Here is a 24,332-nt window from a genome sequence, read left to right as displayed (position 1 = left end):
CTTAATCCACGTTGGCCATGCCAGCATTGGTTCATGGAGCTACTCCTGCTGTTACAATCCAAGCCTTATCGCCTGCCAGTGTCAACCACTTTGCTAACGATGAACAAATGGCAAGATCCTGCATCTGCACCCAGTGTCTCTTTAATTGCATGCCTGGAACCAGAGTTTAATGAGTTCAAAGATTTGGTCATCCCTCAAGACTGTAGAGACATATTATCTACAGCAAGAGCGGAGTCTACTACTAAAACGTACTGAATAAAATGGAAAAGTTTTTGTTCCTGGTGGCTTCGGAATGACATTCACCCTCTTCTCCAGAACAAATCTTGCCTTATCTCTGGAAAAATCAGATCCGGCGTATGCTTCAGTAAGGGTCCACCTCGTGGCACTCTCCCAATACAGATGCACATCCGACCCCTCTTATCTGCTCTTGCATCATCAAACAGTTCATTAAGGGATTATTCAGGACTTTTCCCCTATTCGGCCTCGTCCACCAGAATGGCACCTTAATATAGCCCTGTCTCAATTAATGAAACCACATTTTGAGCCAATTCACAAAATTGAGCTAAAGTTTCTCACGTGGAAAGTGGCTTTGCTTCTCATATTTTTTAGAAAATGTGATTCAGTATAAATGTAGATTTTGATTTTTAATAAATGCTAAAGTTTTTTTTCAAACTAGTCCCATAACAGAGCTACATTAGCCTTTTAAAGTTGTACTCGGGTTTTCTGCGTAGGACAGCTAGGCCTGCCACATTGAAAAACACTGCCATGACTTGGCTCCAAGGCCTATGTAGGGGTGACTTGTTAATATTTAAAAGGGAGGTTTTGAACTGTCAAAAGGGTTACTTTTGGCCGGTCGATTTGCAGTTTTTATATTGCTACAGGTAGGCTGCACATGTTAAGCCAAAAGCAGTGTTTTCATTACCACTGTAGGTGTTGCAGGCATTTAGTGCCATTTAACTACTTAGCTCTGGGTGTAATGTATACCATATTTGTGAGAACGTGGCTCTGTATATACTGTTCCCAAATAGGTACAGTGTGTACAGAGACCACAGTCCCCAGAGGCTAAAGTTGGATATAACCTTACTCCCTAAAGTGGTAGCTTGGTCGAGCAGTAAGGCAGTATCAGAGGACAGTGTAAATCATGTGTTGTACACACTCAGCCAGCAAATGGTCTCACACACTCAATAACTGAACTCTAGGCCAATGGTTTATATAAAAAATGTCTGTTTTATTTAAGAACCAACAATAGGTATTAAAATATACTGTTCGAGGCATATGAGCTGCAGATTACACACTTGTGCATAGATCGCCATCTGGTGTGGGGCCCGGATGTTTGCAGTTTTTCCTCTTGGAAAGTTTTTGGAAGTCACGAGATCGGTGACTCCTCCTTTGGATCGTATTGCGCATGTGCTTCAGCTCCATCCTCAGATTGGTTTTTTCCGCCATCGGGCTCGGATGTGATCTTCGCGCTCCGGTTCCGAACAGGTTTCCAGTTCAATCGACGTGCAATCCTCACCCCAATTCGCGGTATTGTTTTGATCGCGATCTACACACTCGGCGTGGCTCTCATCGATCAAGACCTTCGATTCTAGTCGTCGATGACTGCCTTCGGGCCTACCCAAGCTCTGGTCCTTGCTAATGGAAAGGACTCCCTTCAAGAAGTGCCCTCGATGTGGGTCCAAATTCCCCCACACTGATCTCCACGAAGTATGGAACCTCTGCCTCTCCCCTGAACACGAGGCTCGAGACTGTCCGGCGTGCAAGTCCTTTCGGTCCAAGAAAACTATTCGAGACCGAAGGGCAAGAAAAACCATGGCACACTCGTCGATGGCTATTCCAGATGACCTCTTCGGAGAGGGCGTCAACGCTCCAGAAGAACACCACACCGGTTAGGGCCTCATCAGCGCCTCTGAAGCAGACGATTCAGATGTGGAAGACATCACTCCGGCACAGAGGTTTGTGAGTACCAATTTGCCCACCCCTACACCCTCACCGAAAAAGGCTTCGGTCACGCATTCGCCCCCGGGCCTAGGTAAAACCAAAGACACTGCTTCCCACACCGCACTTTCGGTAAAGAAGCTGATTAAGCCTTCCGGCGGCTCGGGCTCGAGCCTGCCCACCGTCGGTGCCGACAAACACTCCTCCACACCGACACCGTAAAAGAAAATGGCCTCTTCGGCACCAAGCCCCATACCAAAACACTCTGTGCCGAAACCCAGCTCCAACTCCTCGATACCGACGCCATCCCCGGAGCTGACAAAAGCACACAAGGCCACTGGCACCGAGATCTCGAAACCCATCTCGGCACGACCAAACAAAGCCCTTTCCAAGCCGCATAATTCCAAACAGGGCACTAAAGCCAGAAAACCAACGACCCGATGCCTTCGGCGCCGACGGATAACCCACCTTCAGAAGAACTCTTTACTCCGGATCCATTGCAAAAGACATTGACCAAGGATCCCAAAACCGGACAGCTGATGCTCAGCATCAAAAAGAGACAGCTGGAAAAACCTGCCACAGCTCCACCTCCAAAGAGGAAGGGCTCTGCTACCTGACCTTTCAGAATACCTTCCCCACCTCTTCCGCCCCCTCCACCTATCCCTCCTCCACCTTCTCCTTCTCCACCCCCTCCTCATCATTCCCCAATACCCCCTCCGGATGATGATGATCATGATGACACATATGATGACATATGGGACGTGCCCCATGACTTACCTACAGGGGACCCCACTCCCACAGGCTCACCAGACCCATGGGACGACTATAACATCCCTAACGTCCCACAAGATGATCTCTATCCTTCGAGACCATCCCCACTAGAAGACTCATTGGGGTTCAACCACTTACTCCAAAGGGCTGCACACTATCACGGGGTAGATCTCCATACTGACTCCGTGGAGGAGGATTTCCTCCTCGATACTTTCGACATCACGCATAGGGCCACCTCCATACTGCCCATGCTCAAAGGAGTTATAAAACATGCGCCGGAGGTCTTTAAAGGCCCTAGTTAGAGGCAGGGTCATTAACCCGCGCTTTGAGAAAAAATATAAAGCCCCCCCTACAGATCCCTCCTATATCAGAGGGCCAGCACCACTAGATTCCCTGGTAGTGTCCACAGCACAGAGGGCCAACTCCCAGGCATCAGGCGAAGCACCACCACCTGACAGAGTCAAAACTCTTGGACGCATCCGACAAGCGCACTGCATCACAAGCTGCCAACATATGGCGTATCGCTAATACACAAGCGCTACTAGCAAGATATGACAGGGCCTATTATGACGAACTAGAAGCCATAATGCAACACCTCCCTGACAAATACAAAAATAGGGCAAACAAGTTAATTCAGGAGGGCAAAACCATCACTAACACCTCCATCCGTTGTGCCCTAGATGCAGCCGACACCGCCTCCAGGGCCATCAATACTAGCGTCCTCCTCCGTCGCCATGCCTGGTTAAGGATCTCGGGTTTTAAACCAGAAGTACAAGCTTCCATCCTGAACCATCCCTTTGACCAGGAACATCTGTTTGGCCCAAAAGTGGATGAGGCCCTAGAAAAGATGAAAAAAGACACGGACACGGTAAAATCTATGGGAGCCTTACAATCGCACCCTCCCAGGCGTTCCTTTCGCCGTTCTTCCTTTCGGAGCACATCCAGAGGCTACTCCTCTGATACCGCTTCCACTTCATATTAGGCCCTTACCCAATCCACCTTCAGAAGGGGTTACCAAAGAGGCGGCTACAGGGGCAACAATAACAAAGGCAGAGGCAAGACAAATACCGCCCGCTCTGCCTCCGCACCTACCCAATGACTTTCCTCCTCTCCCCCCAGACCATCCCACTCCGGTCGGGGGCAGACTCCAAAATTTCCTTCCTGTCTGGGCTACCATCACCTCAGACAAATGGGTAACACAAATAATTAGGTCAGGCTACTGCCTACAACTAATATCTACCCCCCCCCCCCCCCCCAAACATAACACCCACACAACGCCCAATGTCACAGGAACATCTAACACTTCTAAAGCAGGAGGTAATCTCCCTCCTACAAAAAGGGGCAATAGAACACGTTCCTACCAACCAACGAAATATGGGTGTCTACTCCCTATATTTTCTCATACCAAAAAGGGACGAGACTCTACGGCCCATCCTAGACCTCCGGCCCCTAAACACATACCATGTGAAAATGGTCTGAGTGTATGTAACACTTCAGCAGGTACTTCCACTGCTCTCCCCGAACGACTTCCTGACCACTTCAGACCTAAAAGACGCTTATTTCCACATTCCTGTGCACAACGCTCACAGGAAGTTCCTCATATTTGTAGTGGACGGCCAACACTACCAATTCAAAGTACTCCCATTTGGAGTCACAACAGCACCACGAGTATTCACCAAGTGCTTAGCAGTAGTGGCTGCACACCTGCGGAGACTACACATCCATGTCTTCCCATACCTAGACGACTGGCTGATCAAAGCCAGCTCATACAACCAGTGTGTACAACACACGCACGCCACTATTCAGCTACGTCTCGAACTGGACTTCACAGTAAACCACACAAAGTCCCATCTGCAACCGTCCCACGTAAAACAATACCTCGGTTCCACCCTAGACACCTCAAGAGCGCTAGCCTACCCCAGTCCGGCCAGGATTACAAGCATTCAGGCTCTATGCGCAAAAGTTACGGCACAACACTCCCTTCCAGCTAGAGTGTTTATGCAACTAATCGGGATGATGGCCTCTTGCATATTCATAGTACCTCACGCAAGACTCCAGATGCGTCTTCTCCAAGAGTGCTTAGCGCGCCAATTGAACCAGGCCCAGGGTCATTTAACAGATCTGGTGTTGGTAGGCGGTCGTACCCATCGCTCTCTGCAGTGGTGGACCACCAAAAACCTTTCCAAAGGTCGACCGTTCCTGGACCCGGTTCCTCAGATAGTACTGACAACGGACGCATCGCTCTCCGGCTGGGGAGCACACCTACTACATAACACCATGCACGGCAGGTGGACACCTCAACAAAAGTTACTCCACATCAACCATCTGGAGTTACTGGCCATCTTTTTAGCCCTAAAATCTTTTCAAACACAGATTTCAGGCAAGGCAGTCCTAATCCGCACAGACATGACAGCCATGTACTATATACAAAAACAAGGCGGCACACACTCTCCACAGCTCTCTCAGCTAGCACAGAGCATATGGAGATGGGCCATACCACAGAAAATCATTCTTCTAGCCCAACATGTCCCAGGAGTCCAGAACACTCTGGCAGATCTGCTCAGCAGACACACACAACTCCTCCACGAGTGGGAACTCCAGCCACAAGTTCTTCACCCGTACTTTCAAATGTGAGGGCATCCACAGATAGACCTCTTCGCCACCCACGAAAACGCCAAGTGCCCAAGCTTCGCCGCCAGATATCCACACCCATTGTCCAAAGGCAATGCCATATGGATGAACTGGTCAGGCAGATTTGCATACGCTTTTCCGCCTCACCCACTCATTCCATTAGTGGTGCGCAAACTTCAACAACACTCCCTCACACTAATCCTAGTAGCTCCAACTTGGGCCAGACAACCGTGGTACACCACACTGCTGGAACTCTCTGTAGTACCGCACCAAAAGTTACACCTCTCTCCACACCTCTTAACCCAGAACCATGGAGAGATCAGGCAACCGGACCCAGCTCAGCTCAACCTTGTGATCTGGCTCCTGAAATCCTAGAATTCGGTTACCTAAATCTTCCCCCTGACTGCATGAACGTCATCAAAGAAGATAGGCGACCCACCACTAGAGCGTGCTACGCCGCAAAGTGGAAACCTTTTGTTGTCTATTGTCACAACAATACCATCAATCCCCTAGATGTGTCCATTCAACACATCATAGGCTATTTACTGCACCTACAAAGATACAATCTAGCCTATACGTCCATTAGACTGCACTTTGCAACCATAACAGCTTATCTACAAAACAGGCAACATCTATCACTCTTCAGAGTACCTGCCATTAAAGCCTTCATGGAAGGCCTTAAAAGAATAATTCCCCCCAGAGTGCCCCCCTCACCTGTGTGGAACCTAAATATTGTTCTTACCAGACTAATGGGGCCTCCCTTCGAACCACTACACAAATGTGAACTTCAATTCCTAACATGGAAAACCGCTTTTCTTGTAGCCATCACTTCCCTCAGAAGGGTCAGTGAGATACAAGCACTTACCATTCAAGAACCTTTTCTCCAAATGCACCTTAACAAGGTTGTTCTCCGTACCAAACCAAAATTCCTCCCTAAAGTCATTTCTCCCTTTCACCTAAACCAATCTGTAGAACTACCAGTATTCTTCTCGCAACCACACACCGTTGCAGAAAGAGCTCTTCACACATTAGATGTCAAACGAGCCTTACTCTACTACATAGAGAGAACACAACCCTTCCGTAAGACCAAACAACTGTTTGTCTTTCTCACCACCACACAAAGGCAACCCCATCTCCAAGTCGGGGACAGCTATGTGGATTGTCAAATGCGTTCAGATTTGCTACCACAAAGCAAAACGGACGCTATCCGTTCCCCCTAAAGCCCACTCTACACGTAAGATAGGGGCTTCAATGGCATTTTTAGGGAACATCCCATTGGATGATATCTGCAGCAGCTACATGGTCAACACCGCACACTTTCACCAAACACTATTGTGTAGATGTGAAAACTAAGCAACAGGCTAGTGTGGGCCAGGCTGTACTCAAAACATTATTTCAAACCACTGCAACAGATACGGGTGGTCGCCGCTGAGGATGCGTACTGCTATATAATCTATGCACAAGTGTGTAATCTGCAGCTCATATGCCTCGAATGGAATATGCTACTTACCAGTATGCTTCTGTTCTTGGCATGTAGAGCTGCAGATCTACACACGCCCACCCGCCTCCCCGGCTACCTTTATCTGTTCCAGTTTATCTTATTTAAATACAACACACATGGGCATCTTCACTGTTATTACTACGCTCCATCTTTCCCTGCTGGCGAATGGTGTATGCCCGCCCTCTATCAAACCAAGTTTTTAGAGGGCGAGGACTGGTCAATGATGAAGCATGACACCATGTGGTGTGTGAGACCAGTCTTTCACTTTTTGTGAGATGCCTGCACTCTCAAAATAACACTGTAGCACTTAGGTCACTAGACTGGGAACGGCTCTTTTTGTGCTAAACACACAGGGTTGTGTGCCATGTCGAATCTTCACTTTTTTCTGCACCAAGACACGCAGCCTGCCAAGGCTGTGTGTGTCAGGGTACAGGTCCTCTAAGGGTGGAATAATAAGTGCTGCAGCCCTTAGAGGCCTTCCCTGGTCTCAGGGCCGTGGGTACCTGTGGTACCATTTACCAGGGGCTGACATGTGGACAGATGCCAATTGGGTTTAGGCTTCAATGCAGTTTTAGGGAAGGAACATAGGCCCTGGGTACCTGATTAGCAGGAGCCCCGGGCACACTCAAAGTACATCAGCAATTCAGCAAAATGTGGGGGCAACCATGCAGAAATAGGGCACTTTCTCACATCATCCCTTTTTAGGTCTCGCCTGAGCCAGCGCATGCGTTGCGAGACATTTAGTATTGGGGTTTTCAAAGTGCTACCAGTCCTCGCTGGCCTCAAGCTTGCGGTTACGCGCGCGTGCACAGCTGGCATCTCCTTCCCTTCCAGCGCGATCACACCACTCGTGTGCTTACCACAGAGCGCGTCCTCGCGATCACTTTTGCTTTCATCGCGATCACTTTCACTGCCACGCGGTTGTTACTTTTAAGGCCACGCAGCCAATGCTTGTTTTCATCGCCGTTCCGTAGATGCTGCCTGTCTGCTTCACACAGTCCGATGTTTTCCCGCGATGCACACTTGCTCTGATGTAGTGTAACACTTGCACGGCTGGGTTTCCCTGCCACTACAATTGTATAGCTGGTTTTACGGGCCTTGTAAGTGGTTTCTTTCACTGCCTAATTTGAAACAAGTGGCACATGCGTGTCACCCTCCTAACCACATGCCTGTGATTTCAGATTTTATCCCTGGACAATTAACTGCGCGATTCTTTATCTGTCGGAGAAACGAGATGCGGCGCTAATCTGCTGAGAGATGCGGTAGCCTTCCTCTCAGAACCTTCCAGAAAATACTTCAAGCGCCTGCGTCTCATGAGAGAGACAACAGGGGAATTAGTGCAGAAATACTTTTTAAAAACCGCATATCCATGAAGCAGACAGTCTTTATGCATGGGCCTTTCTTAACTATTTACACTTAGCATGCACATGTTCAATTCTTGAACAATTAGCTCTGTATGTGTAAGGCAATTTATTTCTACTGTAAGCCCATGGACTTGCGTGATACTGTTTCCCACTGCCTTTGAAATTGCCAATTTTTTCCTTACCTTTTCACTAAATCTCACTTTTTAAAAGAAAATAAATATGTATTTTTAGTGTTATTTAATGATCTCATCTCACACACTCTCTATTATGTGTTCGCTCTTGCTCCCCTTTTTTCTTTTTTTGAGGGTTGAATTTTATTGCTGTGCTTGCTGGAAACTGATGCTTTAGTCTAACTATGGAAATGTTTTTTGACTACTTTTGGTGCCCGGTCGAGCCCTGGAAACTTCCACATGTTACACGTCACTCCAATCACTGTTGGGTTAAATAGTAATGGTATGATAATTTGAAATAAAGTTTAAGTGCATTGCGACCTTTTTCTAAAGTGTGACCCAAATGTAGAGTGTGGTAACTCTGCACACCTTCCCCCGTCCATCTTACAATTGTACCTTCAGCGGCTTGTGCCAAGCTGTATGAAGGCAGAAGCACCTAATGGCGCTTATTTTTGGGGTGGTTTGGACTTGGTATTTGAGTGAAAGATCATAAACCCTGCTGATCTTCATTCATGAAATTCCTCTAGGAACACCTAGACAATCAGCATCCAGGCTCAGGTCCAGGGATGAAGCTAGGTGCTGTAGCTAGCCTTAATGAACAACTCCAGTGCCAATCATGCCATCACATTTTGTTAATGTTGTGTCTTAAATGCCTCATCGTGTACGTACTGATACGGAAACACATTGTTTACTGTCTTTCCATTCATTTCTCTGATTCATGCCTTGGAGTGGATTCCCTTCTTTTCTTTCATCAGATTCTTTCACTGCCTTCTTACTCTTTTATCCTTTTGTCATCCGTGGCCAAACATCTTGAATCTGTAATGTTCCAAAGTGACTAATGGTTTATTTAGGATTTCACATCTGCCACCGCAATGTCCTTTAAAACAACCAACAAGAAGGGTGATGGGAGTTAGAATTTTGTTTGCACGTTTTGCAAATTCAGAGCGGTCTCCATGTAGGAATCCCAGGTTCCATTTGAGTGTAATGTAAACCAGCATTGGCATAGCCAATAGGTCTCGCTTTTGGGACCTTACAAGTGTTTAGCCATGCAACAGTTGATGTTGTTGCACCAAGGATATTGTGCTGCATAACTAAATACTTATAAGGTCCCAAAAGCGAGACCTATTGGCTATGCCAATGCTTGTTAAGTCTCCTGCTGTGATGCGTTTTTTGAAAGGTCTTATCCATGTATCTGAAAGAGACACGTCAGTGATAGATTCCTTACCTTAGAATATCCCCAGGCGTTAGACTGTATCCGGAAAGTTTTCGTCAGCAGTACCCCTGCGCGTCGGTAGGCGTCGTCAAACGGCTCCGCAGAAGTCATTGGCGAGTCGCTGAGATGACGTCGCTGGAGCTACTTGGAGGCGCCCACGCGCGCTGACGTCAGTTTTTTCTTTTTTCTGCGCCAGCAAGCGCAGATCCGGAGAGAGCGGTACCCCCAATCAATTTTTGACTGAGTTTTTGGGTACTTTTGTCTGTTTTTTTAAAACTTACACTCCAGGTGTATAGGGATGCCCGGTTTTAGGTCTTGCGTTGACTTTCCCCACACGATGTCGGTGACGGATCCGCACTGTGAGTGTCTCTACTGCCTGGGGCGTGACCACGACTCCGAGTCGTGCTCCCACTGCCGGGCCATGGCTCAAAACTTTGCGGGAACGGTCCCGAAAGTGGCTAGAGGCCCGGGAGTCTGCTCCGCGCCGTTCCAGGTCGTGGTCCCGTGGGGGGTCGAGGGACCGTCCGCGAAGCCATCACCACCATTCGAAGTCTTTGCAGTAGGAGTCAGGTAAGGCGAAGCACAAGAAGTCGAAGAAGCGCCGTCTCACTTCGCCTTCCCCTAGCTGGCCGCATGACGCGGCTCATGGGGCAGGTGGCGCTGCCCCTGCCACTCCGGCGGAGCCTCCACATTTGCCGATGGCCTACCCGTCCTTTCCGGGTCCATCGGCGACTCCGGCCCAGCTGCAGGAGTTCCTGTCAGCCATGGCACGTGTCTTTGGACGGTCCGGCACTGCCGGTGCGCCTTTGAGCCCCGTGGGCCTGACTGGGGGTCCTCGTTCTTCGACGTCGCCGGCTCCGGCCCGATGTCATTGATGACTTCGGTCTCCACGCCGAGAGACCCCCATGGATCCACGGGTGGATCCCCGTCAATGTTGGTTCGCCCAGTACGACCTCCACCGACATGGACGGCGCTGCTACCGGTATAGGCCGCGGCGCTGGCCGACGCTGTACCTGGCCTCCTCCCCGACATGGAGACGGTGCTGGAAGGGTGTCGACCGACGCCGATTCCAACGCCGTTTGGGAATGTCTTTAACTTTTTTCACCCACCTCCTTATGTTCCACCTGTTCGGCAGGCTGTGAAGGACGGGGAGGACTGGGAGGGGTCTTGGAACCCTCTTGCAGCACAATGTGGGTTAGACCCGGACTGGGATGAGGATCTGGGGGATGCAGGTGTCTGGGATTATACTCCTGAACCTGTTACATTGTCTCCTTCTACCGTGGCTACGGAGGAGGGTGGTTCCTACTCTCTGGTGTTGCGTAAGGCGGCCGAAGCTCTCCACCTCTAGCTTCCCACTGTGGCCGTCAGGACTAATCTCCTGACAGAGGTGCTTCGGCTGGCGTCGTCTTCTAAGGAGCCGCTGCTGTCCTTTAATGATGCACTCTCGGATGTTCTTTTGGGGACCGGGTCCAGGCCCAACACAGGGGCTCCTGTGGATAAGAACGTGGACCGACGCCATCGCCCTTCCGCACCACCGGACAGGGAATCCAAGAAACTGGAGCAGTTTGGGAAGATGATTTTTTCTTCTGCCAGTTCAGGACAGCGGTCTGTGAACACAGCATGTCTCTTGGGCCATTATTCCCATTCTGTGTGGGATACGGTTGGGCAAGTGCTGCCTCGCTGTCCGATGGAAGGCTCGGACAGTAGTTTCCCAAGCTATTGCTGAGGGGAGAGACGCAGCCAAGTTCACGATCCGTTGTGGTCTTGACACTGCTGACTCGCTGGGCAGGGCAATTATTACGACAGTGGCACTACGCCGCCAGGCCTTGCTGAGAACTACTGGCTTTTCTGGGGATGCCCAGAACACATTGATGGACATGCCCTTTGATGGCACTCGCCTGTTTGGCTATAAGGCGGATTGCGCGTTGGAGTATTTTAAGGACTCGTGGGCTACAGCTAAGTCTTTAGGCCTTTTGGCCACACCACTCCTTCTGCTTATCGCTCCGTTTTTGGTCAAGGAAGGAGCGCCCAAGCATGTTTATTTCAGAGCCACAGGCCTGCGCAGCAACAGTGTCAGTGCAGATGTGGGACCCACAGAGGCGGGTCACGGGGCCAGCGTGCAGGTCAGTCCATTCCCCCCCCCACCCCCCCCCCCCCTGCTGCCCCTGCCTCCAAACCTTCCTAGTCCTGTGTTTCAGGCCCACCAGACGCTAGTGGGTGGCAGGATTTGCCATTGCCTCCACCACTGGCTCACCATCACATCGGACAGGTTGGTTCTGCAAATTGTCTGAAGGGGTTACTCCCTCCCCTTCGAGAAAAGGACAAAGGTCTGCATCCCATCTTAGACCTTCGGAACGTCATTGGCTTCCTCCGGATGGAGAAGTTCAAGATGCTCACTCTTGCTCAGGTCTTGTCTGCCCTCGACCTGCATGACTGGATGGTAGCGTTGGACCTGCAGGACTTGTATTTTCATATCCCCGTCCTGCCGGCCCATCGGCATTACCTGCGATTCACGGTAGGGCAGGAGCATTTTCAGTTCACCGTGCTCCCCTTTGGCCTCACCAGCACCCCTCGGTGTTAACGAAAGTGATGGTGTTGGTCGCAGCTCATCTGCCCAAATCAGGGGTTTCAGTCTTCCCTTATCTCGACGATTGGTTGTTGAAGGCTGGCTCGCTCCAAACAGTCCTCTCCCACCTCCAGGCTACAGCCGACCTCCTGCATTTGCTGGGGTTCTCCATCAACGTGCCGAAGTCGCACCGGATTCCCTCTTAGAAGTTCCTCTTCATCGGAGCGGTTCTGGACACGGCGCAGTTTCGGGTTTCTCCTCCCTAACAGAGTCCGGGACATTCGGGCTCTGATTCCGATCTTTCAGCCCTTGTCCTGGGTTTCGGTCAGGGCGACCTTGAGACTGCTGGGCCTCATGGCTTCCCTGCATCCTGCTAACCAACCATGCCAGATGGCATATGCGGGCTCTACAGTGGGACCTGAAGTTCCAGTGGGCGCAGCATCCGGGGAACCTGTCCGACTATGTCCAGATCTCGGAGGGCACTGCACAACAATTGCAGTGGTGGCTCAAGAATCACCATTTGGTCAGCGGCAGATCCCTCTCCCTTCCCCAGCCAGAGCACCCAGTGGTGACGGATGCGTCCCTCCTGGGATGGGGTGGCCACATGGGTGACACGGAGATCAGAGGCCTTTGGCGGAGTCCTGGCTCCATATCAACCTTCTGGTGCTTCGGGGGATCCTTCTTGCACTGAAAGCATTCCTTCCCTCTGTCAAGGGGAGGGAGTGCAGATGTTCACAGACAACACCTCCGCCATGTGGTTTTGCAACAAACAAGGAGGGGTGGGATCGTGGACCCTATGTCAGGAGGCTCTGCGCCTCTGGACATTGCTGGAACGTCAAGGCATTTCGTTGACGGTCCAACACCTGGCAGGTCCTGTGCACGCCAGGGCGGACTAACTCAGCCGCCGGTGCCTGATGGATCACGAATGGCGTCTTCACTCAGAGGTGGCGCAAGGTCCCTTTCAACAATGGGGAGAGCCTTGGTTAGATCTATACGCCACTGAAGAGAACGCGCAGTGTCATCACTTCTGCGCATTGGGAGTTTCCAAGGCGGTACTCGCTCTGCGACGCTTTTCTTCACGAGTGGAGCTGCGGTCTATTATACGCCTTTCCACATATACCACTTCTACCGGGAGTGCTGAAGATCAGGCGCGACTGGGCCCCAGTCATTCTTGTGGCCCCCGATTGGGCTCGAAGAGTTTGGTATCCCAAGCTACTCTGTATGAGCATGGATTCCCCGATCCGACTGCCTCTTCGGTAGGATCTTGTCGCAGCAACAGGGGACGGTCCTCCACCCGAACCTGTCCAGCCTCCACCTACATGCGTGGAGATTAAGCGGTGACAGTTGATTCCGTTTGACTTGCCTCCTGAAGTCTGTGATGTCATTCTGGCAGCCAGGCGTCCCTCCACTAAATCAGTGTACGCCTGCAGGTGGAACAAATTTGTGGCATGGTGCACAGCAAAGGCTGTGGATCCCCTTTCTGGCCCTCTTTCAGAGGTCCTTTTGTTCCTTCTTTCTCTGCCCCAGCAGGGCTCTGCTCTGCACTATTAAGGGCTACCTTTCTGCAATTTCAGCTTTTCTCAGGCTTCCTGATCAGCCCTCTTTTCAAGTCCCCTGTTAATAGATTTCTCAAAAGCATTTTCCCCCCTATTCTGTTTGTGATGCTGCAGTGGGACTTAAATCTGGTTCTTACTTTTCTGATGTGCGCTCCTTTTGAGCGGCTTCACAAATGTCCTCTTCGTTTATTAATTTTGAAGACTGCTTTCCTGGTTGCCAACACCTCCGCTAGGCGCGTGAGTGAGCTCCAGGCTCTTTTCTGTAAGCCTCCTTTTCTGTTGTTTCATCCGGACAAGGTTGTACTTTGCACTCGTCCTTCCTTCTTGCCAAAGATTGTCACTGCCTTCCACATTGGGCAAACTATCACCTTGCCCACTTTCTTTCTGCCTCCGCACCCTTCCAGAGAGGAAGAGAGGCTCCATCTTCTGGACCCAAAACGTTTATTTGAATCGCACACAACCGTTCCGGGTGGATGAGCAGCTCTTTGGCTACGTAGGCGCCAAGAAAGGCCGGCCTGTACACAGGAGGACTATTTACAGCTGGGTCGTCTTGTGTATCAAAGCCTGTTATTCTCTGGCTAAAAAGGAACCCCCAGTGGGGTTGCGTACCCATTCTACCGGGGCGACAGCAGCTACTACTGCATTGGGACGTGGTGTCTCCCTGCAAGACATCTGTCAGGTAGACACGTGGGCCTCGCTGCACACTTTTACTAAGCATTATTGCCTTGACAGGTCCGGAGAGATGGCGGCTTTGGCCGTTCTGTTCTCTGTGACTTTCTGGTGTGATCTTGGTTTGCAGATCCACCATAGAGGTTGGTATTGCTGGGGTATCTATTCTAAGGTAACTAATCATTCACTAACGTGTCTTTCAGATGCACAAGTTACTTGTGTAACGATATATATCTGTAAGAGACATTAGTTAGTGATAGATTCCTTACCGCCCAACCCATCCTTCCCGTTCTGCGAACTCATTTCTAGGGTTAAGGTCATCCCTTTCAGGGCCCTGGTTTCAATGCACCAGTGGTCAGTATCTTGCATGGCTCTGCGTTCCTGGCGCGGAAAGTCGTGTACAGAACTGATGTCAGTGCGCGTGGGCACATCTAAGTAGCTATAGCGACGTCATCTCGGCGACTAAGACGCCAACAACGTACAAGGAGCCATTACGACGACGCCTACCGATGTGCAGGGGTACTGCTGACAAACTTGCCAGGACCAGTCTGACGGCTGGGGATATTTTAAGGTAAGGAATCTATCACTAACTAATGTCTCTTACAGATATATTGTTACACAAGTAAGTATCTTGTGCGTTCCTGACAACACAGTTTATGATGCTGGTTTGAGAGCTTAATTTGGTACTACGTAACTGATGTGCACTTCTCAAACCTACACATGGTTGTTCTGTTTGTGTCCTATCAAGACTGTATTTCTCATAACATCGGCCAGGCGTTTGAGTGAACTCAAAGCTTTATCAATAGTTTCACCATATACATCTTTCTTCCCGGACAAATTAGTCCTTCTGACAACAGTGGCATTCCTGTCCAAGTTAACCTTGCTCTTCAATGTAGGGCAGTCCATCACCTTGCCAGCTTTCTATGCACTGGCTCATCTCTCAAAGGAGGAAGAACGGCTCCATCACCTTGATCCCTAAGAGGGCCCTTAACTTCTATGTAGACTGAACCCAGGATTAACCGGGTCACCAACTTCCCTGGTGTTAAAGGCAAATCAGTCCAATGGGGGATCATTTCTAGGTGGACTGTTATAATTCAAAACATGCTATAGGTTGGATAAGAATCATCATTCAGAAGGCTTGCTCTCTCACTCCATCAGAGAGAAGGCTACCAGTGCATTGGTGCGCAAGGTGCCAGATATGTGTATTTGCCAGGCTGTGTGGGTGACCCACACATTCAGAGTGTTACTGCTTGAATAGCGATGCTTGGTGGGAAGGGCACTTTGCCCGATCAGTCTTGCAGAATTTCCAGGTCTGAGCCATTCGACAGACCCACCACCAGAGAAAGTGTATGGCATTAGTATTGATACATAAGATGAGAAATCTGCAGTTAGAAGTCTCCATTAGAAGAACAAGTTACTTACCTTCAGTACTGCCTTTTTTGGTTGAGACTCCCATCTAACTGCAGATTCCTCCCCGACCTTTGCTCCTTCTCCTTCTGTGGAATGGCTCATACTGTCCAAGAATAAGATTCGAAATCTGAAGATCTGCACCATGTGATTTCCATAGCTCTGTGTCTATTGGATAGAGATCAGAAATAAACTGATGTCAACGTGCAGAGGTGGTGCATAGCCCTGATTTCATATCTGTAAAGGAATGGATCCGGCATGAAGCTGACTGATGCCTCCTGTTGACGTATGAGGGAATTGCTGTAAAGTTTCCAAATCCAGTCTGGCGTCTAGGGATCACAAGGTGAGGATTCTGCGATTAGAATCATTATGATCCAGTCTGATGCCGTGGGATATTCTAAAAGTGAGGAATCTATGGTAGAGTATCCAACAGAGTTTTACCTAAGATAGAGGTCTTGTTCTTTTGGTCAAATTGTACTTGCAGAAATTCCTAAAACCAAAACACTGTAAGTACCAATCTGATATAAGGTTTGACAGATTCCCCCAAAGCAAAGCGACATGATGAAAGATGGACTGCCGCACGTCTTGCCTGCATGTGGATTCTGTACTTTGGTACAAACCTCTGTAGGTTTACATTTTGTTTTTTTCAAAAGGAATAAATACCAAGATGCTAATTCTTTATTAGCTTTTCTAAAATCTTGTTACAGCATACTTTCTGCATGTGTACACTTTTAGATAATAATGCTGGTTTGCATACATGACTTTAAGACGACGTGTGAACACTGTAATTTAGTAGAGATTTGTACTTTTTCTTGACAGGAAAACAAGGACAAAATCGAGTTATTGATGCAAGAATTTGTTTCATCATTTTTTGAACGTATTGATCCAGAACGTGGCCTTAAAGTACTTATGTGGTAGGTATTTCAAATGTATTTCCTGAATGCACGAACTGTTAGACACACATACACTTTCATCAAGAGACAGAAATTATATTTTGGTATCTTGTCGTTCTTAGTGACTACTAGTAGATGAACCCTGAGAAGCGGGGTGATAATATTTTGGCCTAAAGTTATCTATTAACTGTGCTTTTCATCTAGGTTGGACTTTTGTTTTACGCGATCATTTTCTAATCCCAGCAAAAGTTGGTGTCATGCAGGAGGAACAAATTGTCTAACAATAGTGTCCATTAGGAAAGTATGTATCATTTGAATTGTCTGGGAAGCTTTTCTTGTGTCTCGCTGAGGCAGCGCATGCGCTGCTCTGCAAGAAATTTAGTGTGTTGGTTTTCAAAGTGCTGCCACAGCCTTTTGATGGCCTAGCACTTGCGTTGATGCGAGCGTGCACGCGTGCAGCCACCATGTGGGTTTCTGTCAAGGCTCATTAAGCCTTGCGTGCCTCTATGAGCTTTCACTTTCGTGCTTGTTTCTTGTAGAAACCATATCTAGTCCAAGAGTGGAGTCAGTCTATCTTCGCCCTATACCAAGCACGTGCTTCTTGTCAACTCTTGGTCCGCGCTTCAGTAAGAATGCATATTTTACAACATAGCGTGTTACTGTTAAACATACAGAGCCCCGAACGTCCTTCCCTCTTTGCAGCGGTAACAAACATTGTGCCTCTTGCCCCCACTGGACTAAGTTGCTGAACATGACCCTCCCACTCCCTCAGGAACCCCCAACTGCCTGACACTGGGTCATTCACAACGCTACATGCCGCGCCTGTTATTTCCCAGGTCTTCCTGCTTTCTTTAATTGGTCCGACAACACCAGCTCATACGGAGGGACAAACCCACAAAATATTATCCATAACAACTAAGCGTCCCTGCACGCACTTATCAAAGAGCAACACGTTTGGGAAAACTTGAGACTATTGCCACGCTACCCGCTGTCTCATGTTAAATTACCCCTATCTTTTGCTCTCTATCCTGTCTCTTGCTGTATACCCTCTAGCACTCTCTTATGCTCATACTCCTGGGTCTCCTGCTCCCTGCCACACTGTCCCTTGCTTCATAAACTGCTGTCTCTTTATTTATGCCCCCCCCCCCTCTCCTGCTTCCGACCCCTGTGTTCGAGGCATATGAGCTGCAGATCACACACTTAGGATCGCCATCTGGTGTTGGGCACGGATGCTTGCAGGTTGTTGTCTTCGGAAGAAGTCTTCGGTCACAAGATAGGTGACTCCTCCCTTGGACTACAGTGCGCATGGGCATCCACTCCATCCTCATTGTTTTTTTCCGCCATTGGGTTCAGATGTAATTTTTCCACTCCGGTTGAAAATCTCAAATACAAGCTTTTCGAAGTGAAAAAACTTCTAACAAATACATCGAAGCACCTTCACTCTACATCGAATTCATCGGCTCGATTCCGGACGTCGACGCGGGCGGTTGGGCCTATCCACGCCGTGAGGCCTACGGCTCATGGAAAGGACGCCGTTTAAAAAAAGCCCCCAGTGTGGAGCAAAATTTCCACACAGTGACCATCACAAAGTATGCAACCTGTGCCTATCACCGGAACACGACGAAGCCAGCTGTCCAGCCTGCGCAGCATTTCGATCCAAAAAGACCATTCGGGATCGAAGAGCTCGATGCCATATCATGGCACACAAACCAGCCCCGGAACTAGAAAACATCTTTGAGGGTCCAGATATCCCGGAAGAAGATTCCGAGGAACTTCAAATCATCTCAGAAGCAGATGACTCAGACGACCCCATTACTCCTGGGCAACGCATGAGTACCACTGCCCCTGCCCCAACCCCTCCAAAACCAAAGGCATTGGTCAAGACTTCGCCAGCTGGCCTCAGTCGAGACCGAAAACACCCTTCAGAAGCCCCGCCTCCGAGCTCGGCTCCGAAGAAACATAAGCCTTCCGGTGGCTCGGGCCCGAGCAAGCCGCATGTAATGGTACCTTCGGCACCGAAGACAAAAGACCCCTCGGCACCGAAATCGGATCCGACACCCTCGGCACTGAAAACATCGAGGCCCATAGATAAACCGGCACCGAAACTTCCCAAGCCGAAAGACTTAACTTCGGCACCGAAACCTTCATCGGCACCGAAACCTTCATCGGCACCGAAACCTTCATCGGCACCGAAACCTTCATCGGCACCGAAACCTTCATCGGCACCGAAACCTTCATCGGCACCGAAACCTTCATCGGCACCGAAACCTTCATCGGCACCGAAACCTTCATCGGCACCGAAACCTTCATCGGCACCGAAACCTTCATCGGCACCGAAACCTTCATCGGCACCGAAACCTTCATCGGCACCGAAACCTTCATCGGCACCGAAACCTTCATCGGCACCGAAACCTTCATCGGCACCGAAACCTTCATCGGCACCGAAACCTTCATCGGCACCGAAACCTTCATCGGCACCGAAACCTTCATCGGCACCGAAACCTTCATCGGCACCCAAAACCTTCATCGGCACCCAAAACCTTCATCGGCACCCAAAACCTTCATCGGCACCCAAAACCTTCATCGGCACCCAAAACCTTCATCGGCACCCAAAACCTTCATCGGCACCCAAAACCTTCATCGGCACCCAAAACCTTCATCGGCACCCAAAACCTTCATCGGCACCCAAAACCTTCATCGGCACCCAAAACCTTCATCGGCACCCAAAACCTTCATCGGCACCCAAAACCTTCATCGGCACCCAAAACCTTCATCGGCACCCAAAACCTTCATCGGCACCCAAAACCTTCATCGGCACCCAAAACCTTCATCGGCACCCAAAACCTTCATCGGCACCCAAAACCTTCATCGGCACCCAAAACCTTCATCGGCACCCAAAACCTTCATCGGCACCCAAAACCTTCATCGGCACCCAAAACCTTCATCGGCACCCAAAACCTTCATCGGCACCCAAAACCTTCATCGGCACCCAAAACCTTCATCGGCACCCAAAACCTTCATCGGCACCCAAAACCTTCATCGGCACCAAAACCTTCATCGGCACCAAAACCACCGGCTAAGGACTATAATACACCTCCTAAAGCCAAAGACTCGACCGATCAACCAAAACCTCGATCGGAACCGAAAATATAGGCACCAAAATCTGTTCCTGAAGAACAAGAACTTTTCCATCCAGATCCAACACAAAAAAGGATCTATATTAATCCAAAGACTGGACATGTCGCTGCAGTGCCATACAAGAAACGGAAACTGGACACAACACCAGCCCCAGTTCCTATAAAAAAGGAGGACTCTGCAACATCACCTATTCCTCCTTCCTCTCCCATACAACCTTCTACCCCACCCCCTCTGCCTACACCACCCTTACCTCTACCATCTCCATTACATACACCACCTCCACAGGATGATGATGATGACCTAGGGGGAGGGGGTGATCCTGGTGATACTAATGATCCGTTCACAGATCCAGATACCGCACCATTGGATGATTGGGCATACCCTCTACCCGATATGCCTGACCCTACACCATATCCCTCCACACCATCACCTCCAGATGACCACCTGAGGTTTGGACAACTAGTAAACAGGGCAGCACTTTACCATGGCGTCACCATGCATTCCGATGCACCCGAGGAAGATTTCCTCTTAGACACGTTTGAACAGTCTCAGAAAACAGTACAAATTCTACCTATGATTAAAGGTGTCACAAAACACACCACAGAAGTATTTAAAGACCCCGTCGGTGCCAGGGTGCTTAACCCAAGAATTGAGAAAAAATATAGACCTGCCCCAGAAGATCCTTGTTACAGCAAAGGACAGCTCCCTCTAGATTCTTTGGTCGTTTCCAACGCAAGGAAACGCGCCAACTCCCAAACCACGGGAGATACACCACCCCCTGACAAAGAATCTAAACTATTAGAAGCCTCGGGCAAATGAGTAGCAGTACAAGCTGCTAATCATTGGCGTATTGCCAACACCCAAGCCCTACTAGCACGCTATGATAGGGCTCACTACGATCAGTTGGAGAATCTGCTACAACACCTGCCAGACCAATACAAGACCCAGGCAAATGACCTTATACAAGAGGGAAAACTAATCTCAAATGCGTCCATTAAATGCGCACTTGACGCCGCAGACACCACCTCTAGAGCAATAAACACAAGTGTACTCCTCAGACGCCATGCCTGGCTACGCATTTCAGGCTTTAAGCCAGAAGTACAAAGTACCATACTCAGCCAACCATTTAACCAAGAACAGTTATTTGGGCCAGCAGTGAGACACTGCACTCGGAAAAAATGAAAAAAGACACCAAGACTGCTAAGTCCATGGGAGCAGTGCAGTCTCCACAACCACGCGGCTCCTTTCGGCGCTCCTTCTACAGAGGAGCCTCCAAGAATATGGGAGCAGGCACCTCCTCTACCTTCAAAACCTCTCAACAAACATCCCCCAGCAGAGGATATTTTAAAGGAGGATATAGAGGAAACGCCACCAAGGGACAAGGTCGAGGCAATACCAACTCGTACCTCCCCCGCCACAAAACAGTGACTTTACTCCACTCCCCCCAGACCATTCCATTCCAGTCGGGGAAGACTCAAACAGTTCCTACCTGTCTGGAACTCCATCACATCAGACAAGTGGGTAAGACAAATTATCCAGTGGTTACTGCCTGGAACTCACCAGTACCCCCCCCCCCCCCTTCCCACCACCCAAACAGCGTTCCATGTCACCAGACCATCTTACGCTCCTCAAACAAGAGGTTCTCTCATTGCTTCAAAAACACGCAATAGAACCCGTTCCCTTACAACATCAGGGTACAGGGGTATACTCACTATACTTCCTAATCCCCAAAAAGGACGGGACTCTAAGACCAATACTCGACCTCAGACCCCTAAATCTGTATATAAACTCAGATCATTTCCATATGATCACTCTTCAACAAGTGCTCCCACTAATGCAACAAGGCGATTTCCTTGCCACACTAGATCTCAAGGACGCCTACTTCCACATTCCCATACATCCTGCTCACAGGAAGTACCTAAGGTTTATGGTGGACGGACAACACTATCAGTTTACAGTCCTTCCATTCGGGGTGACAACTGCGCCCAGAGTATTCACCAAATGTCTAGCAGTTGTAGCAGCGCATCTCAGAAGACAACAAATGCATGTCTTCCCGTATCTAGACGACTGGCTAATAAAAGCCAACTCATTCAACAAATGCGTTCTACACACTCCCCAAACTATTCAACTCTTACACAGCTTGGGATTCACAATAAACTATCCCAAATCTCATCTCCAACCCTCCCACATACATCAATATCTGGGAGCCACCATAAATACCTCCAAAGCCCTAGCATATCGCAAAATTTCAAACCAAACACTCTCTTCCAGCAAGAGTGTTCATGCAACTCGTAGGCAGGATGGTGTCATGCATCATCATTGTGCCTTATGCAAGACTACAAATGCGTCCCTTGCAAGAGTGTCTAGCACGTCAGTGGAATCAGGCTCACGGACAACTAACAGATCTGGTGTTGGTGGACAGCCGCTCACATCGCTCTCTAAAATGGTGGAACACAATAAACCTGTCCAAAGGGCGGCCGTTCCTCAAGCCTCTTCCACAAATAGTGCTAACAACGGACGCATCACTCACGGGATGCGGAGCCCATCTCCTAGGACACACCACTCAGGGCAAATGGACCACTCAACAGAAAGTGCTTCATATCAATTACCTGGAACTACTGGCAATATTCCTAGCACTAAAATCTTTCCAAATACATCTCCAGAACAAAACTGTCCTCATCCGTACGGACAACATGACAGCCATGTATTGTATACAAAAACAAGGAGGCACACATTCTCTCCAGCTGTCCCAGCTCGCACAGAACATTTGGAGATGGGCTGTTCCCCAGAACATATACCTACTTGCAGAACCCCTTCCAGGGGTTCACAATCAGATTGCCGACCTGTTAAGTCGTCCGACTCAACAGATCCACTAATGGGAATTACACCCACAAGTCCTACTCCCCTTTTTCCAACAATGGGGCCAACCAGACATAGATCTGTTCGCCACACACGAAAACGCAAAATGCCCAACCTTCGCCGCCAGGTTTCCCCACCCACAGTCGAAGGGCAATGAGATATGGATGAACTGGTCAGGCAGATTTGTGTACGCTTTTCCGCCTCTCCCACTCATTCCGTTCGTGGTACGCAAGCTCCGGCAACAGTGTCTCAAACTGATCCTAGTAGCTCCCATATGGGCACGCCAGCCCTGGTTCACAACACTGCTGGAACTCTCTCTAGTTCCACACCAAAAACTGCGCCTCTCCCCCTCCTTATTAACCCTGAACCATGGAGAAATCAGACACCCAGATCCAGGACAACTGAATCTAGCTATCTGGCTCCTGAAGTCCTAGAGTTCGGTTATCTCAACCTACCACCAGACTGCATGAATATTATAAAAGAGGCCAGACGACCTACCACTAGAGCCTGCTACGCTGCAAAATGGAAAAGATTTGCCATTTACTGCACTAACAATGATATACGCCCACTGGATGCATCCATCCAGAACATCATTTGCTACTTACTACACTTACAAAGATGTAATTTAGCGTACTCATCCATACGTCTCCACCAAGCAGCATTAGCAGCCTACTTACAAAATCGACAACACTTGTCACTATTTAGAGTACCTGCGATTAAAGCCTTCATGGAAGGCCTTAAGAGAATTATTCCGCCCAGATTACCACCCTCTCCAGTGTGGAATCTAAACATTGTTCTTACAAGGCTCATGGGACCCCCATTTGAACCTATGCATAAATGTGAACTGCAGTTCCTCACATGGAAAGTGGCTTTCCTTATTGCTATCACATCCCTTAGAAGGGTAAGTGAAATCCAGGCTTTAACCATACAAGAACCATTCCTAGAATTACACCGCAACAAAGTGGTTCTTACAACAAATCTGAAATTCCTGCCAAAAGTCAGATCACCGTTCCATCTGAACCAATCAGTTGAGCTACCAGTGTTCTTTCCAAATCCGGACTCTGTAGCTGAAAGAGCTCTTCATACCTTAGACGTTAAAAGAGCCCTGCTTTACTACATTGACAGAACCAAATCATTCCGCAAAACCAAACAATTGTTTGTTACTTTCTCTCCACCATATAAAGGCAACCCCATTTCCAAATCTGGGATAGCCAGGTGGATAGTTGAATGTATCCAAATATGCTACCACAAGGCTAAACGCACACTATCCGTTCCCCCTAGAGCGCATTCCACACGCAAAATAGGGGCTTCCATGGCATTCTTAGGAAACATTCGCTTAGAAGATATTTGTAAGGCAGCCACATGGTCTACAACACACACCTTCACTAAACACTACTGTGTTGACGTGCAAGCAAAACAGCAAGCTTCTGTAGGTCAGGCTGTCCTTAAAACCTTATTCCAAACTGCTGCAACCGATACAGGTGACCACCGCTAGGGGAGACACTGCTATATAGTCTATCCTAAGTGTGTGATCTGCAGCTCATATGCCTCGAACGGAATATGCTACTTACCAGTATGCATCTGTTCTTGGCATGTAGAGCTGCAGAGCCACACACGCCCACCTACCTCCCCGGGACCTGTATATGTTCCAGCATT

The 24,332-nt window shown here is 49.1% G+C and overlaps 1 protein-coding gene across 1 annotated transcript in view; it reads left to right on the top strand.

Annotated features, from left to right (window-relative positions):
- The window catches only part of ZFC3H1 (zinc finger C3H1-type containing), an 844,920-nt gene that overhangs the window by 638,736 nt on the left and 181,852 nt on the right, over positions 1-24,332 (top strand). The window contains exon 27 of the mRNA XM_085652529.1: positions 16,606-16,700. Coding sequence (XP_085508655.1) covers positions 16,606-16,700 — 95 coding nt within the window. The remainder of the gene's footprint in view (positions 1-16,605; positions 16,701-24,332) is intronic.

Source organism: Triturus cristatus, chromosome 4_1, assembly GCF_964204655.1.
Source record: "Triturus cristatus chromosome 4_1, aTriCri1.1, whole genome shotgun sequence".
Classification (NCBI taxonomy): Eukaryota; Metazoa; Chordata; class Amphibia; order Caudata; family Salamandridae; genus Triturus; species Triturus cristatus.
This window is presented reverse-complemented; position numbering and strand designations above follow the sequence as displayed.